The following is an 18,078-nucleotide window of genomic DNA, read 5'->3' as shown; positions in this document are numbered from 1 at the left end:
GAAACAAGAGGTGAATGAAACCCTGGCTCCACAAAGATAAGTGACAAAACTTGTCTTGTTGGCTACAGTGGAGGTAGGAATTCCTGGCAGATTCCATGCTCAAGCCTTCCAAAAGTCAGACAGCCCAAATGTCCTCTTAGCAGATAGTGTTAGGCTCTTAATTCTGGGGACTGGTGGGGGGCATATTCTCCAAGGTAGACCCTAATATCTGTGCACTGAGAACTGAATCTGCACCTTCCAGATTGTGGGTGACTGCTTTAACCACTGGACTCTTGGGTGAAAAGTAACTATCTACTTTTGGTTGCATCCTGTAAGAAAGGGCTGATTTAGGCACTTAATTCCATGAGAGTTGTCATGGCTCAACTGGAATCCCAAGTGGAGCAGGGCCAGAGTGTGTGGGACTTAAGCCACATGTATCTTCTCAGCACTTCCTATAGGTTAGTGTCAGTGGCTCCCTGCTCCCTTAGGCACCTACATCTCTTCTTGCATTGTACAGAGAGTCCAAGTGCTTTAGTTGGGGCTGTGGATTCAACTACACAACTAGGTACCTGCAAGTCAGGAACTCAGTGCTCTGATATAGAGGTACCTATATATATTTAAAATCAATGGAATCTGTATACAGCAGGGCTAACTCCACAGTGCCACAGCACTGAGTTCTTGACTTGTAGGTGCTGTGATTGATATATATATAATCTATCTATCTATCTATCTGCCTTACATAGCATGAAAATCTCAGCCTCCACTGTTGGTGTGGTGAGGTGTGCTCTGGGTTAGGAGGAGGAGTGTTTCATTTTGACTCTATGTCACTGAAGGCTTAATAGTATGTGTAGTAGTATTTTGTACTTGTGCCTAGCAGTGCCAATGGTCTCATTTGGTACATTAATAATATATATTAATATATTAATAAACATACAAAATCATGGATGTAAGACTGTTGCTAAGAATTGTTTAGTTAATTTATAAGGATATCTTCTGCTTGAGCTTAGCTAACCTTTTTTTTTCTGTCTTATATGTTGATCGGAAAGGACACAGTATGCCAAATTCATCCCAGAATTAATGTTTAATGGAGTAACATCACAAATGAGGTTATTCTAGTCTGCTCTGATTAGATATGACATCACTGGACATTTTGTTGATGTGAAAATTGCAGGGTTGGGCCTGCTGTCTGTTTGTAGCCCACAAGCTCACAATAACCATCCACCTCCTGGGAAAACCTGCCTGGTGTTACATGAACTCCCATCTTTCCCTTACCTATTTCATTATTTCAAAGTGGGGTAGGAGACTATGGAATCTGTTAACCATAGTAGGTAACTGCACTTCAATATTTTTCAGATTATCACCCAACAGTTCCACAGTTCAGTATCTCAAAAACATAGGTAAACTAAGAATCCTTAATATGAAGTATAGTTTTATGGCAGGGAATGAAATGTCAGTGGCTGGCTCATCCAGACTGGCTACAGACACCATTCAGTGATGAATGAATGTTAACAGCTTTTATGAACCTAAATTTCTGCGGTGCAGGAATGTCACAAAGTAGCAAATAGGAACTTCCCCTGAAGGACTTAAATCTGAATGACAATCCAGAAGTTACCTAATGGGAAATAATAGAGATTAGTGAATTGGTAATAGACCCATAATGATTGAAACAGAGTCCAAGTCTTGAAATATACAGTGCCAGGTGAAATGGAGGGTCACACAAGGATGGTTAAGTCTAGCTGGGTAGAGACCTTTATCATGACTAAGGATGGATACAAACTACAAAGTCTAGATCCAGATCTGGGAGGTTCAAATGCACTGGGATCTCTCATTTTGATTCAGCCTGTCCTAGGGAAAGGGATACAAACCACAAAGACTGGATTGTGATTCCCCAAGGTTGGGATATTTGGTTTTAAGGGGTTTTGGTTCAGACCCATCCTTACCCATGGTGTTCATACTGTTCTCCAAAGGTTGAAATGCAGGTTGGAAATGTTATTCTGTGAGGCCAAGATCTCTGGATCTACCTTTAATCTACTCCTGAGATTTCCTTGGAAATATTTTACTGCCTCAGTCTGGATCTATCTATCTATCTATCTATCTAAGATCTTCTTCCTACAAGGTTCAAGGAAAAATATATTTGCTAAGAAAGTGCCAAATATATAACAGTAGCTTCAAGCCAGTATTATGGGGTAAATATTCTCTATGGAAAGCACAGAGAATGTGTTTCAGGCCCTTACCAATTCAACTGGTCACGTGACTCTGCTCACTTAGTATATGCTCATCCTATTTGGCACATCTCCCATTAACTCATGTTGTCAGTACTGCCAGGTGTTCAGTATAATGCATGCTGATGGTTTAATAGACACAGAAAGAATCTGCTAGTCGATCAATCCATCCAAGTGATGGCCCCCTTGGTAAAATTCACCAAAACAGGACATGACTGATGGACACAGAACAGGCCACTTGTTTGTTTTGTTGAAAGTGACAACCTCAGAATCCAGGACTATCCTGGAGAAGAAGTGAGAGAGTGAGGGACGTGATTCTGGGCGCTGAAATTTAGAGGACGATGGAGTTTACAATGAGAGCCAGAGAAGCCTTCACATTCTAGCCCATGGGTCAGGTTAGTGAGAGGGCGCATTACGGTTTGGTTCCCATGACTCTTACTCTGGCGAGACATCTAACTCATCATTTGCTATCAGAGCCTCCGAATTCTGTTTGTGTTTGCCTTTACTTTTTGATTTGCTACTTGTCCGATTACTTTCCTTTGCCTCCGACATCTGCTGATAAGAGAAGCCTTTGTCTTCAGAAGCTCCCCAGTCCTGGTAGTTGTCATTCTCAGCATAGGAAAAGCCTTCTTCAACAGAGAAGGGGTCAACATCAACATCGTAACGCTGGTATGTGCTCTGATGAAGGGCCTCCTCCCGGGCGCTGATCTCCAGGGTGCTGTTCCACATGCCATAGCCAAAATAGATGAGCAAACCTGCAGTGAGGGAAGGGAACAGGGTAAGGGGAATCAGCTGTTAACCATCTCAGAAAGGCATAAATAAATGCTATGTTACAGTGACCCAAACATTACACAGTTAAACACATGCAATGTTACCCTGAAGCTAATGCACAGATGTTTTACCATCTGTATCCCCTATACAGACTATGTGAAGATCTCTAGAGTCATAGAGAAAACCAAGCAACAGTGTGTTGTGCTAGAAAAAACCTATTAGGGGAATAGGGAATAGACACTCTATACCCCATTGAGGTATAAGGGTCACATATATGGGCCAGATTTCCAGCTGATGAACATAGGCTAGGTCCAGTGAAAACCCTGAAGTCAACAGCACTATGACGATTTGTACTGGCTGAGGAAATGGTTCCATGTAATATTAGTATCAAAGATAAGAGCTTCACATAAACATTGTGAGATTAAAAAAAAAATAGCACATGTAGTTTTTGAACCCTTTAGGTTTTGTGTGTTCAAGCTTCTCTCTCTGCAGCCAAGGAACTAGAAATATATATGTATATTTTAAATATGGACCATGATTCTCTCATAATCAGATGTCTCCAGGATCTCGGGCTTTAGGAAAAGCCCTGAAATATCATAAGACTTGTGAGAAAATCCCAAGAACAGGCAAAAGCTGCATTTTCAGGCCCTTCTCCTCATCTTTTTTCCTTTACTCCCCCTCTTGCTTAACACTGCATACAGCCAAATGTGCTTCCTGGCTATCAGGCTAAATCTGCTGGGTGCTAAAATGTCCTCCTCTGATTACTAGCTATTTCTTTCCAAGCTTTTGTTCCTTCTTGTCTTTTCGTCTGACCTTATACAATTTCTCCTTCCCACTACCAACGTAACATGTTTTTACAAGAATCTAAAGTAACTAGAGAGTTAAAATCCTACTTGGCAATATTCTGCTGCAGAGGCATCTCTATAGCAAGGCACCTAATGAGTCTGGTTTGGCTTTGGCACTGACTGACATCATCATGTGAGACAACAGACTACCCACGTGAATGTGACTGTATGTCTCCCACACCAGCAAAGGTAAAAGTAAAACAAACCCCATCCCTCTCAGCCTTGTGCTTAGCAGCTGCCATGGAAGCTGTAGGGGAAGTAATTACATTAAGAGGCACTGCCTTCAGTCAGTAGCTCCCTTGGTTGATAGCCAAAGGAATACCACTCAAGTCACAGGGGAAACATAATTAAATGAAGCAGACCCGGTTGCTGTTTTGAAGTCACTTTGATTTGCAGGCACAAGGGGCAGCTATCACATTTGATGGGAGGTGCAGCTTCTGTGTGAAGGTGGCTGTATCCTCCAAGGGCCAACAAATGTGCAATCTGTAGTCCCTAGATTGTGTGAAGCAGCCACTGCAAAACAGCTAGATGTTGCTTTACAGGCTCCTCTGTGATGGCCTTCCGGTGCTGTGGGATGTGAATTGCCTGCAGGGGTCAGGAAGGAATTATCCCTTCTGGTATGCTTTAATTTGGCCATAAATCCTTCCTCTAAAGCAATCAGGTGCTGGCCACTACCAGAGGTATGCATATCTAGCTAGAGGGCATTACTGCCAAGTCTGGGGACTCACCCCATTCTCTGTGCAAAATTAGCTTAAACCTCCAAAGATTTTAAAAAACAGATAGTCTGGGGCTCATTTTCCATTGGTAACCATCAATCCTTCCAGATCATGGTATATGTGTGAGAAGTCACCCAGACCTTCAGCACATATGCCTAGGCAGGAGCTTGGAGGAGTGGAGGCTGCCTAGACCTTCATCCTCATTTTAGACCACCAAGACAGAACCCAAAGGCCAGGCTGAGTCTGGACATTTGGTGCCTCCATGGCTGTAGTTGTATAAGCATTGAGGGATCAAACCCAGATCTCTTGCGTGGCAGACAAGAATTCTACCACTGAACCACAGGGGACTCTGGGGCTTATTTTATTTTCCTTCTAATATTAGAGACTTTGTCCATTAGATTTTCAAACCTTGATCTTCAGCCTTGAAATACTAGAAACTCTTTTTAAGAGTTGATTTTTTTTCTGAGAATCCCCTAACTCCAGGTGCTGGACTTCTAAGTGAAAAAAAAAGTACCCAAGACTCACCATAAAATCCTGAGGGTTGACAACTCTGAGAGGAATCTGTAGCTGGGTCCAATATGGTAACTGCCATGCGGAAGGTGGAGTTTAAGGTATGATTAATGCTTTATGCAGATAGGCATTTGCCTATTTATTTTTCATGAATGCTTACTCCCATGTGTCTAACATACAGTCAAATGGCAATTAAGTGGGAATAACATACATGGTCTTTTTGGCTATTGCGCATAAATAACACCTTTGTATTGTGCTAGTAAACCCACATGCCAAATTCAGTAATCACGTGGATAGGCCAGATCTCCTGACTTAATTGTGAGCCTTGTGATGGTTTGAAATTTTTCGTAAGGCCCCATTTTCTGGAATGGGATGATCTTGTGAAAAATCTCATCTTCTGTTTAAAAAAAATTGTAGCCCTTGTAACCAAAGAGAAAAGCTTGAAAGCATGACCCTGAAAGGTTCAGATAATAGAAAGGAAATAGAAAGAGCCCCAAATACTTTTCTTAAATCTCATGGTTTTAAAGCAAGTCTTATAATATGGAGTGGCTTGACTCATGAGTTCTGAATGACTGGAGCTGGCAATATTTAAAACCTGTCTGACTTGAATGGATTTGCATCAGAAGCTGGCTGTTTTTGTTAGACCTCTCATACAAGGCAGAAAGGTTTTCTGTTCTTGCCACTTTTTCTTTCCCCTGTTGACTTGGGTTATTGAAAAATGGATGAGGCCACGATTCTAGAGGTCTCCTGATAAGGCTGCAAAGCACAGATCCTGCATGGCCAGATGGCCTGTGTGCAAATTTCTGTTCATGGAAATTTAATGAAGCTTCAGCTCTGAGCCCTGGGAAGCTCCAGCCTGCACTCAGTCCAATTAAATCCTAAAAATACATCTTGAGAAGCCCTGCTGTCTAGCCCTCTGCCTACCATCCTGCTCAGCTGTAGTGGGCTGCTTTGAAATTAAGGAGGAAAAGCAGGACAAATTAAATGGTTCTGATCAATTTAGATGCTGCCTGAGTGCTGCAGAGCTACGTGATGGGCTGCAATATTTTGGAAGAGCCACAATGATGCAAGATGTCTGGCTGGGAAAGGGAGGGGGCAGGTCACCCTTGGGACATGATTACCCTTGATGCAGGACTTGGAGGGGACCTGGGTTGGTGTAAGGAACACTAGGTGTTGTATCTAGCTGACCATTTCTCCAAGCTTTCCAAGAGTTTCCCTTCTCCGGAGACTGCAGCACAAGAGGACACAGTGCAATCCAGCTGCTCTGGGAAGTCTAGGTTGAGGGTCATCACTTGTCCTGAATTAGATTTGCTAGCTGAGCTCTTTTACTTTTCAAACCAGAGCCCAAGTTGAATTCCCATCCAGATGCTCAGACCCTCAGTCTGTGCTCTGTTGGCTATGCTGGTCCTTAGGACGAGGGTGGCATCCTCATCTGATATTGTGGCAGCCAGGTAGTAGGGCTGTGCAAAGCTTTGGGTGCTGATTCCATTCGGAGAAGATTTGGCCCGATTCGGCGGCTGAATCCAAATCAAATCAGGAGACCAATTAAAAGGTCCAAATCAATTCGAAGCTCTCCAAATTGATTTGGAAAAGATTCGGAAAGCTTTGGAGATTCAGGCAGCCCCCACTCACCACTGCAGATAATTAGGGGGAGGGGACCATAGAGGGACCCCTGCTAGGCCCCAGCCCCTGCCTGCTCCCCCAGCCCCCCTGAGTGCCGCCCGACCCCTGCCTGCTCTCCCAGCCCCCACTGCATGGCTGCCCTGCCTGCCCCAGCTCTTGGCTCTTTAAAAAACAGCCTCTACTCATTACTGCTGCCAGGCGGAGGGCGGGAGGGCAATCCCCACTGCCCCATGCTACATGAGGGGCTTTGCCAGGAGCCCCTGACCCCCTCCCACTCTCCCAGCCCCCACCACTCACCGGCTGCTGCAGCAGCCTCAGGGCTTTTGGGGGTTCATGGCAGAGCCCCCCATGCAGCGTGGGTGCAGTTTTTTTAAGAGCCAGGAGCTGGGAGAGCAGGCGAAGCAGCCTTTGATAGTGGGCGGGAGAAGGGGCTGACTCAGAAATTCAGCCGATTTGGCGGCGGCTGAATCTCCAAATCAGATTTGGCCGAATCAATTCAGGACAGTGATTCAAATTATTGAATTGAATCACTGTCCCCTGAGTTGGCCAAATCTGAATCCGAACCAAATACTAGCCACTTCACACAGGCCTACCAGTTAGTAACACAAGGTACTCGGGAAATGCCATGCTGGATCAGATCGGTGCACCATGTAGCCAAGTATTCTGTTTCCAGCTAAGGCTTTTCCCAGGTGCACTGAATGAAGGTGCAAAACCTCTCTCCCTCTTAAAGACACATTGTGGGAAACATTTTGTGGACCCCTAGCCATTGGGGTGGTCTTTTGCTCTGAACCATGGGGATTTGTATCCCTTATACTTATTTTATGTTAATCTAATGTAACTGTAGATGCTCTTATTATCCCAGTAGAAGTCTTGATTGCTTTTTAATGCTGTTAAGATCATGGCTTCAATAACATTTTGTGGCAGCAAATCTTACAGTTTACTTATGGATTGTGCAAAGGATTATCAGTATTTCATTTTCTCAGTTTTAAATGAGCTGCTTTCAGGGGCATCCCCTTGTTTGTGTATTAGGAGTGGGCAACCAGGAGGTCCCCAGTTGGAGAGAACTGAGATCCCAAACTGAATATGTTACCACTTTCCTCCTTCAGATAGACTGATCCCAGGAGCAGTCCAGCCTGAGTCACAGAGGGCGCGTCTACATGTGCGCTTTAATGTACAGTCGCCTACTCTACTCCACCCCAGAGCTCGTGTATAGACACCCTTTGAGAGCAGGGCCATCTAACTTCTAATTGCTGGGGCCACATGCTCCCAGGCATGTTGGACAGGCTGCAGACTATGTGGTGTGGCCCACTCTCCCCTCCACAGGCCTGGGCTCCCTGGGCTCTGCAGACTGTGTCTCCTTGCCTCTCTCCCCACCGCAACTCCCAGCTGGAGGAGGGGTGGGAGCCCAGAGACCCTGACAGCAGTAGCAGGAGCAATGGGGCAAGCAGATCCTAGGCTGGGAGCCAGGGGAGGCCGCAAGTTAATCCTCTGCAGGCCAGTTGTGCCCTGTGGGTGCCAGCTGAACAGCCCTGATCTAGAGGCCTAGGTCTGGCACTCCACATCTGGACGCCCACTGTCAAGCCACATTAGATTCCAGTGAGGAAATCTGCAATCTGAACAAGTTTTCCAACAAATTATAGCAAAAGCATGGCTCAAGAGCAACGAGTAACCCACTGACAGGCAACTGACTTGCTCAGAAAAGCAGTGCCGGATGGCGTAGTGCAGGTGAAAGGGCACCTGCTGGAATGTGGGCTGACCCAGGCATCTCCATGTTGACTGGCAGATATGAGAATGAGGACCACGCAGCTGGGTGAGTTCATCTGTCTCTCTTGATTTGTCCACAAACAGGAAAGCCTGCCTGCTGCTGATAGTGTTCAGGAAGGGTCTTCTGGATTGTTTTCCATTTTCATCAAATCAAGTTTTACCCCTGAGAGCTGTCAGTACAGGCACACTTGGCAGCTGCCAGTCAGAACGGGAATGTGGAGGTGGGGGGAGTATAGCAATGACTCTGTAGTAAATGCTGGACTGTTTTACTCTCCCAACACAAACCCTGCTAGCAGTTCAGCACATGGTAGAGAAGCTGACAGCTCTCATTTCAATTGAGAGCAGAAAGGCTGATTCTACCCCTTTGAATAAAGGCTTCATCTTGTAAGCAGAATGATATTAACCACTTAAATACAGCTTCCCAGTTGTATTTCCATGCCAGAATCAGTGAGCTCTGGTTTAAGTGGGAAGGGTTTGCTCACAGGGCATTAGGCCAGGAACCATTTATTTTGTATTTGTACAGTACCTACCACAATGGGAACATCTGTTTTATGGCTGGGGATCCTAGGTCCTATCTAAAATATCTCCCTATGATGGGGCCTTGATTCTGGCATTGTCTTCCTGCATTGGCTCTCTGCTGGCTGGACATATAATTTATTGGAGATACCATAAAATATGCTATTTTTTTCGTGGACATTTGGAGAGAGTTGGTTGGAAGAGATGCAAAGTGCAAGAGACCCCAGGTCTTCTAGATACCTAGCTCCATGGCAAGGAGTATGGAAGCCCTGAGAGCACCCAGGGTTACCAATCTTCCTGCTGGAAAGCCAAAAGCCTAGCCCCTGAGAGTCTGAACTACAGGTCCTGAGGGTAGCTGCCTCCCTGACTCTTAGGGAAGATCTAGGCTACTTGGACCCTGTAGCAGCGTGTATTGCCAGGCTTTTCTGAAGCTGAGGGACCTAGAAACTCTGAAGTGAGCTGAACAAATGGGTGGGTGAGTTTGCTGGGCCTGTGTTCTGTGTGAAAACTGTCATTTTGTAAAATGTTTGCCTTCCAATGATTTAGCATTTTCTTACAGAAAAATATTGTCAGCCTGGACTAACTCAGACTGATTGGGTACTCAGGAGTCACTGATAAGAAATAAGACACAAGGCCAAAGTATTATAACACATCCTAGCTGAGCAATCCCATTGGTTAGACAGGCAGCCTGGCCTTGCTGTTCTAAGTTACTTTTAAACTCAGTTAAAAAAACATCCAAGACTCACCCACAAAACACCAGACAGCAAATCGGACCCATGTTACTTTGGAGAGCTTCAGCATGAGATAGATATTCACCAGCATGGCAAAGGCAGGGACGAAAGGGAGACAGGGTGCCATGTACGGCAACTTTTTGGGGTTTTCTGGCTGCTGCAGGATCACAAAAACCAATACAATGATGAGCAGGATCATCAAAACCACCAGAAGAATAGCCCACCAGCTATGGTCGTAGATATAGTCTGCACCAAAGATGATGAAAGAACAAAAGATAAACATCAAGATGAACAGCAAGATCACACAAGTGGTGACTGTGTGGCCAGTGGCTGCCGTCGGCCGATCCATTTTCCCTGGTAGTCCAAGGTGGATCCTCATTGTGTAGTAACGTGGCCCTATTAACTTCTTCAGCTTGATGAGGTAAATGTTTTCAGACTCATCTGCCTCTATTCCTGAGGCCATGTCCACCGTGCCATAGTTAGGGTGGTTGACATTGTAGGTGGACTTATCTGACTTCCCAATGAGCATCTCGTTGTCTCCCAAGGAGGGTAGATTTTTTGCACCACATGTGTTGGTGGGTGGGCCAGAAAACTCCTCCCCTTCACTCACGGGAGAACAAACTTCCTTCTCACAGTCCGCTAGAATCCCTTCCTTCTTCTTGGTGTGCTCCTCAGACAGGAATTTGACAAAGCCATCAATGTCACTCTCTGGCTGATATCGAAGAAGCAAGACACAAACAGAGACCAAAGTGTAGGCTAGGAGTGTGCCAATGGACATCATTTCTATCAGGTCCCTCAAGCTGACCAGCAAGGAGAGTAGTGCTGCTAGAAATCCTGAGACAATACAAGCCACCGCTGGAGTCTCCGTGTAAGAGCTTACGTGGGACAAGAATCTAAAGTATGAAATAGTCACAGAAAGTTAAAGTTGTACAACATGGAGCCTACTTTACAGCACTCCTCACCTAGATGGAAAAGCATAACACGAGGCTTTAGAGCGCTGCTTGTTTCTATTCTAATCGCATTTCTGAATAATATATATTATTATTATAATATATATATTATATATATTATAATATTATATATTATATATATAATATAATAATAATTATATTAATAGGAAACTAACAGGTAATATTGTAATTTAGTCCTCTGTGAGTGGAGCATGACATGGACATTTTGTTCATGCAAAAACTGGATTGGGTGAAAAGCTATTCATTTGTATAAACTTTAACATGAGCTTTCACTTGTAGCTCCACCCTGATTCTCCAGGTGACTTGCTCTGATTTGTGTTCTTATCTGTTGTCACTGACTATCATGCTGCTTCTACTCTTGTTTTTAGCCAGTGACAAACTGTGGCTATCAGGGTGTGGTGAAGTGTGAAGGAATGGCATCCTGCATCTTTCCTCTCCTTGCTCAGAATTGTTTAAAAGGTTTGCAGGCAGACCCGCGCAGCTGTGACCTATCTCAAGCTCTCACTGTTTTCCTGACTTTGTGGCCTCTTGCAGTTTGATTACAGAAGTGAAATGCAGCTATTGATCTCATGGGTTTTCATAGGAAAGATGAAATGAACAGGAGTGGGGCTCCCATCAATCACTTTTATCCTTAGTTCTAGCCCAAAAGCAGCAAGGATCAAAAATAAGTGACAGCAAAAGCATGACTAACCTGAAGAGCAGCCCATCACCAGCCATGGCATAAATGACTCTAGGCATTGGGAAAAGGGAACCCAGCAAGCTCACTGTCAAGCCAGCCACAGATCCAATGGCAACGATGAACTTAGCAGTGTAGAATCCATGGGCTACGAACATTTCCATCAGAGGGGATTCGGTATCAATGTCAGAGGATGGCACCATCAGTGTTAAGATAATACTCACCTAACAGAGACAAAAGAAGACACCTGATAGGGATAGAGGGACATGGATGGTACTTGGCTTTGTAGTGCAGGAGATCAGGTTATCAGTGAAGAGAGCCCAAACTATTTCAAGTGTGATTTCAGAAATGGTCATGCTTCCCTTCATCGCTTAGAGACAACTTAAAATGTCACATGCGGGGGACGTCTTCACTACAGAATGATATATCCCAGTGGAAAACAACCCAAGAGGATCCTGTGCAGTCTTTAATTCTGCCTTCCTGTAACTACAAAGCAACAGCAACATTGTTTAAACATCATTATGACAATAAGCCTTGAAATCAGCATTGACTCGAGCCCATTAGTGTAACGAGACAGGGCACATAAAAGAATTGCGCTCTAGTTCACTGGAGAAGTGCAGTAGGAGTCATTTAGCCTCAACAGCTTGAAAAAGATAGGATCAGTTTGGGAAAAATTTCTGATGTAATTACAGCTAAAGGAGACTTGGCTTGTAACTGCTGTGATTAAAGAATGAGGTAACTTGGTGGCCTTGCTGTGGGTTTTCTGTAAAATAGAGCAACATTCCCTCCCTTTCAGAGACTCACTTGATTTTTTTTCATTACAATTTACGTCTCCGAATACAAATGTGCATTCATTTGGATGCAGAGAAGCTGAACAATGCATCTGGCATTTCCAGGCTTGCCATCCATACCCGTTACTGCCAGCCGATGATCTGTGCTGTCTTGGCCAGAGTCCCAAACTCCAGCAATGGGAGTGGTTCCTCTTCCAAAGATATGGCTGGGTGAATAGTTCCTGCCTCTTTTGATGCTCTTTTTCATTTTGCTGCAGTTTTAAACACTGAACTCCTCTTTAGAGCTGATGCTGTTGATTATGCACAGAGAAAAGACAAGCTGTCACATTCTCCCAGCAGCCAGCAGAGGAAAGGATAACCTCACCAGAATGGAAATATTTTAGTCCTCTGCCTGGAAAAAACAGACTGGGAGGTCAAAGGGTAGCAAAGGAAAACACTGATGTGTGTACAAAACCACAGCTGATTCATCAGTGCCCACCAGAGAAGGAAACCTTTGCAACATGTTCTCTGTGACACATCACATCACTAAGAAAACAGCACAGATGATGTAGTAGAGAAATGTTATCTGAATTTGGTACTTACAGACACGTATGCTGTCAGGCACGTGACCAGCGAAGCTGTGATTGCGTAAGGGATGGAGGTATTGGGATTCTTTGCTTCTTCTCCTGTTGTGGCGATTATGTCAAAGCCAATGAAAGCATAGAAACAAGTAGCTGCGCCTTGTAGCACCTGCAGGTTTAATTGACTTAATCAGATACATTAAATAAACCTGGTTGAGAGAGTGGAGGCTCCTTGTGCTTCTCTTCATGTTAGGGTCTGGAGGACTTACTGTACTAGTCCATGTATGTGCAGAAGGACATATGCAGCTGGGCAGTAGAGGCTGTAGTAGAAGCCACAAAAGGGGCCCATTAGCATGACCCAGCCTGGAGGAAGTTTTTGCCTTCATATCTCTTCCCAAAGCCTGCTCCTTTTAACATGAAGTCAGTAAGACCACTCATGCAAAACTAGGCAAATTTGGCCTGAAGCAAGTCCTTGAGCCCAGCTCTACTTCAGCCATCTTTTGGACACCTTGACTGCCTATACATGTGCTTGGAGTTGGGGGGGACATTTTAATTACAGTGGTTCCTGGGCAGACACTCTAATTAAAACGCCTCACTGCCATGTGTAGTAAGCCCCTGGGTGTTTAAAAATGGCTATGGGATGCTTTATCTAAACCTCATTTTCTGAGGTTTAGATCAAGTTCCCCATGGCCATTTTGGAACATGTGGGGGCTTAATCACGTGACACGGTGGTAATGCTGGAGCATTCTGATTAGCCGACTTGATTAATCGCAGAGCAGATTCAATTAATTGAGCCTGCTCTGACACGTTCTAATTAGAACACCAACGAGCACATGTGTATGCAGCCTTCAGGCCTGGCCAGAGTATCCACGCCCACATGTTGGCATTTGAATTTGGGGCCTTAACTCTACCAAACACCTCAACATGTCACTTGAATCATGCCACATGCTGAAATACCTGGAAATCAAGGAGATTTGGAAGAATTAAAACATATTAAATCAATAATAAGAGATCCATTTGGAATGGTGAACCCCTTGAGGGATGAAGCCCTAAATCCTGTGTATACTGCTCCTTCGGTTATGGAGGTACATTCAGCTAAAGATGGTCAACTGCAGTTTCCTAATGCTTGATACAGTTCTGCAGCTGTGCTGTCCCTGAATCTGATGACAGGTCCTGTCAATGACAGATGAGAAACTTCACCGGTTTTATCTATTTGCTCACTTTAGTGATGTTAGACCCCCAAATTGGATACATTTCATAGGAATTTGTAGCATTCTCACACATTCCACATTAGCAGACTTTCTAATGTGGCAGCTAAATGTGCTAATTGACAGAACACAATAGCAGAATAAAAGCAAGCAGATGCATGCAGCTTTCAAAATAAATTCTGTTTTATTTGGAAACTGCGGATGGACTAGCAGCCCACACTGGAAACCCTTGGATGCAGAATTATTTGTACTGTTTAAATGGTTTATTGGCTTTGTTTTCTTTAAATATACAATATCATTAAGGATCTTTATAGAAAATAAATGCTGAAACAGGCCTATGGACAGAGATAAAGAGCTGGCCTTGAATTTCTGTAAAATATTGTGAGAGAGCGAGAAAAAAAGCAGAAAAAGTATTGGCATCTCACAGAGTTCCAAGAAGTGGGCCAATTTGGTTTTATTCCAGCCACATGGCATCAAATAGCCAGTCAGCATCAAAGGATGAAGGTGAGCTCTACTCTCAAGTGGGCTCAATGATTCATTCTTCTTGGTAGTTTTTAATCTAGCAATGAAATATTGATTTGTCTGAGGGAAGCAAGTGAAGCATGTTTGTGGTCTAGGATCCAGTATCAGAAATCTTGCTTTACTTTATTTTCCTGCTTAGTTTTCTGCACAAAACCTTTATGGAGCTGAGCAGTGAAAATCTAATAAATTAGCCTGGGTTTAGTCCAGCAGAGATATTTTCAGTCTCTGTTCATCCTTGGATAAACTAGTTCAAGCAGGCTAAAAAAGCCAAATCTGTTCAAATTCTCAGTCAGCTTTGAGCTAACATCCTTAAAATAAGCATTGGCAGGTGGTATTATGAAGTGCACAAAACAAGCAGCTTAGAACATTCTTATTGAAAACCAACCAAAACAAATATCACCGTGTCCTCCTGTCTGTATAAAAACTCTGCTGGCCGTTCTGAACTCCCTCACTATAGATGGCTAAACTGCATCGTAAAAGGATGCTAAGCTGCATCATAAAAACATGGCCTCAGGTGAAAAAGTCTCCAAAGCACCCTAGTTACTGAGGAGGCTAATTCCCAGTGAAAGCCATGGGGATGCATGTTCCTAAAGCACTTAAGCACTTTGAAAAATGTTACTTTTCAGCTTTTTGCCTTTGTTCCAGTTGTTTTGCTGGGTCAGGGATTGGTCTTTGGACCAGACTTAGGCCTTGGATCCTATTTGATCTGAAATTTGGATGCGGGTGTGAAAAATGGTCCCAGCTTTTGGTCCTCTTTAATCTTTTGGAAAATCCTTCAGATATGCTGCTGTAAATCTCTTTCTAGGAAACATTTACACACAGCAGGTCCAGTCCTTCCTTTAGTGAGACCCTGAGCCATGAGAGACCCCACACTGTTTTCTGCTCAACTCAGACCAAAACTCAATGGAACAGTTTCCTAAAAAATGCTGCTTCATTGAGTCTGAAATGATATAAAGTTTTGCAAATATTTTGGGTTTGGCAGCTGTTACTGAAGCCAAGCCAGGGTTCTCAGGGAACTTGAACACTGGGACCTACATATACATTGGCTGGGGCAGACCTTCATAGCTGGTCTGCAGAGCTGGGGACTCCAGGACTCTCCCTGTCCCTATTCCCTGGTATTAGACTGGCAAAAGCAGCAATTTTGTTGAACAGCTGCTGTGTCAGGGAACTTCTGGTTTGTTGAAATTTTGGGGAAAAGATTATTTGAATGGATATGAAATTAAAAAAGAAAAAAAAATCCTGCAAACCAGACACACTAATTTCATCCATCCCTAATTCGTCTCTCTCCTTCTTAGATGTATCCACAAAACACATCATAAACTTCAACTGTGCCTATGCCCCACAGTATTCTCCTACCACTCTCGTTTATCAGACCCTGGGGCTTCCTATGACTCCTCTCTTTATAAGCCCACGGACTCATGAAGTGGAACCACACCGGTGGTTCCTTAGCAAGAAGGAAGCGGAGGGTGGTCAGGGATTTTGACTTCCGCCTGGCTCAAAAGGAAGCATGGCCCAGTGGAGAGGACATGGAACTTGGGACCTGGAGATCTGGCTCTGACCCCTGCCCTGATGCTGACTTGCATTGTGAGACCCAGGGAAGGTCACCTTGCCCATCTGCTCCTCTGCTTCCTCTCCCAACATTTATCAGTTATGTCCAATGGGACTGGGGTTTTCCCGTGATATGCATGTTGTATATTTAGCACTACAGGATCTCTAGGTATGCAATGCATGGGAAGCGCCTGTGCAATCATGGTCTGCAGACCCCGCATGGACTGATTTGCCCCGGGCCCCACACCCTGCTCGGGTCAGCTCTGACTTCAAATCTCATCTCTTGTCCTGTCTGACTGCAGAGCTGACCCGAGCAGGGTGTGGGGCCTGGGGCAAATCAGTCCATGTGGGGTACCGCCCCTGCTCTGATCCCACATGCCCTGGACCCCAAGAAACTGCCACTGCCATCTGCAGTGGTGGCATCAGTGGTGTGGGGAGGGGGTGTAGTGAGTAGCTGGATGCAAAGCTGGCAGTGGCAGCGAGGAATCGCCACAGCCGCTCTGCCCAGCTCCGCGGGGCCCCTCAAAGCACAGGGCCCAGGGTGGCTGACCCAATTCACCCCCCACTAGGGACTGCCCTGCTTGAAGTAGTACCTGGTATGTGGTGCTGGCCCTATGTGGCCAGGGAGAGGCTTAAGCTTAAGGCTGCTGTTGATTATAACATACTGGATTGTGTACAAGACACTTACCCCTGACCATCCAAAGGGCAGGAACTGCCCCTCAGACCAATTGTCACCGTTGACAAAGAACAGTCCAGCTATCATGATGAAGACCCACACTGTCAGGTTAATGACATTGAGCACATTGTTGAATCCCACAGAGTTCTTCACTCCCATGGAAACAATGATGGTCACAATGACAGCGATAACCAAAGCCAGAAGATCTGGGTATGATTCTTCTCCTTTTCCTGGACAAAGGAAAGAAAACATTCAACCACATTGAGAGACGGAGAGAAAGAGGAGGAGACAGTGAGTCTCAGGAAAGACTCCATGTTTTAAAATGCTTTCTGGATTCTGGAGCATAGCTGCTCTGATCCCAATGCAAAGGCTTAATAGTGTTCAATAAACATGCACTACAAGCACTTGCTTAGAAGGCTCAAATTCAGAGCACTTCAGTTTATAATACAGAGGTGATCACCCCTCACACAACAAGACATCAGTGGGAGTTTTGGGTGGGTGGGCAAAGAACAAAGATCAGGTCCCAAACTGTGTAATGTGTCTCTGTTGCTCACATGTTAATCTTGCATGAAATACTTATCAAAACACCAGTCTACTGTTACTCATTAGCAAAGACACAGAGTATTGTTTGATCCACTGGTCAAGTAGCCACAATTAGCAAGTAGTTTCTGAATGCTAAAGAACCAGGCAGTTAGCTTGTTCTTTGTCACAGGGAATCTGCGCTGCTCCTGTCTGCTGAAGCATATTGCTGAGTCCCTGAAAACCCTCCATTGGCCTTGGAGAATGTACTGAGGACAATAGCAGAGAATATAAAATAAACTTGTGCAGCATATATCCTTTAGTTTTGGCTTTAAAACAGCTATTGGTTATGTGCTTGACAGTGTTTATGTTTATTCCATTGCAGCCCATATGATGTTTCAGTAATTGGGATCCGGAGAAGCAGCTTCGACTGCAGTCTGTTAATGTGGTGTCTTTGTATGCACTCTCCCATTTGGCGTCATACTAGATTGCATGCACACATTGTTTTACTTAGCAGCACATGTTCATGTACTTGTAGGTGTGTCGGTGTGTCAGCAACTAAGAAATGTGCACAAATGGAACTGTACTCATAGTAATTTGGAATATTGTTAGCAAATATGTAAAATGAACAATGTCATTGTTATTTTTTACACAGTGGGTGCAAATTAGAAATGAACTAGCCAAACTATGGAGAAGTTCTTCACCAAGCTTCACCTGAGCCTTCTCTAAGAGAAGCTGGATTGGAACAAGCCAGGCTTTCAAATTCACCTAATGAAGAAGGGGAAAAGCATCTTGGCACAGACAGAAGTGCAGCTCCCCACTGTAACTGAGAAGGCTTTGCAGGACAATGATCCCCCAGCCCAAACAGAAGTTTGCTTTTAGTTCCAGGGAGGAGCATGGGCAACTGCTGCCACCTTATTGGGGGGGGGG

General features: G+C 44.5%; 1 protein-coding gene across 1 annotated transcript in view; it reads right to left on the bottom strand.

Annotated features, from left to right (window-relative positions):
- Positions 1 to 769: 769 nt before the first annotated feature.
- The window catches only part of SLC7A14 (solute carrier family 7 member 14), a gene marked incomplete at its 5' end in the record, with an annotated part of 24,313 nt that continues 7,004 nt past the window's right edge, over positions 770 to 18,078 (bottom strand). Inside the window, 5 exons of the mRNA XM_006038046.2 lie at positions 770 to 2,956; positions 9,693 to 10,570; positions 11,340 to 11,548; positions 12,698 to 12,844; positions 16,642 to 16,859. Coding sequence (XP_006038108.1) covers positions 2,637 to 2,956; positions 9,693 to 10,570; positions 11,340 to 11,548; positions 12,698 to 12,844; positions 16,642 to 16,859 — 1,772 coding nt within the window. The remainder of the gene's footprint in view (positions 2,957 to 9,692; positions 10,571 to 11,339; positions 11,549 to 12,697; positions 12,845 to 16,641; positions 16,860 to 18,078) is intronic.

This window comes from Alligator sinensis, unplaced genomic scaffold (assembly GCF_000455745.1).
Source record: "Alligator sinensis unplaced genomic scaffold, ASM45574v1 scaffold1733_1, whole genome shotgun sequence".
NCBI classification, from domain to species: domain Eukaryota; kingdom Metazoa; phylum Chordata; order Crocodylia; family Alligatoridae; genus Alligator; species Alligator sinensis.
This window is presented reverse-complemented; position numbering and strand designations above follow the sequence as displayed.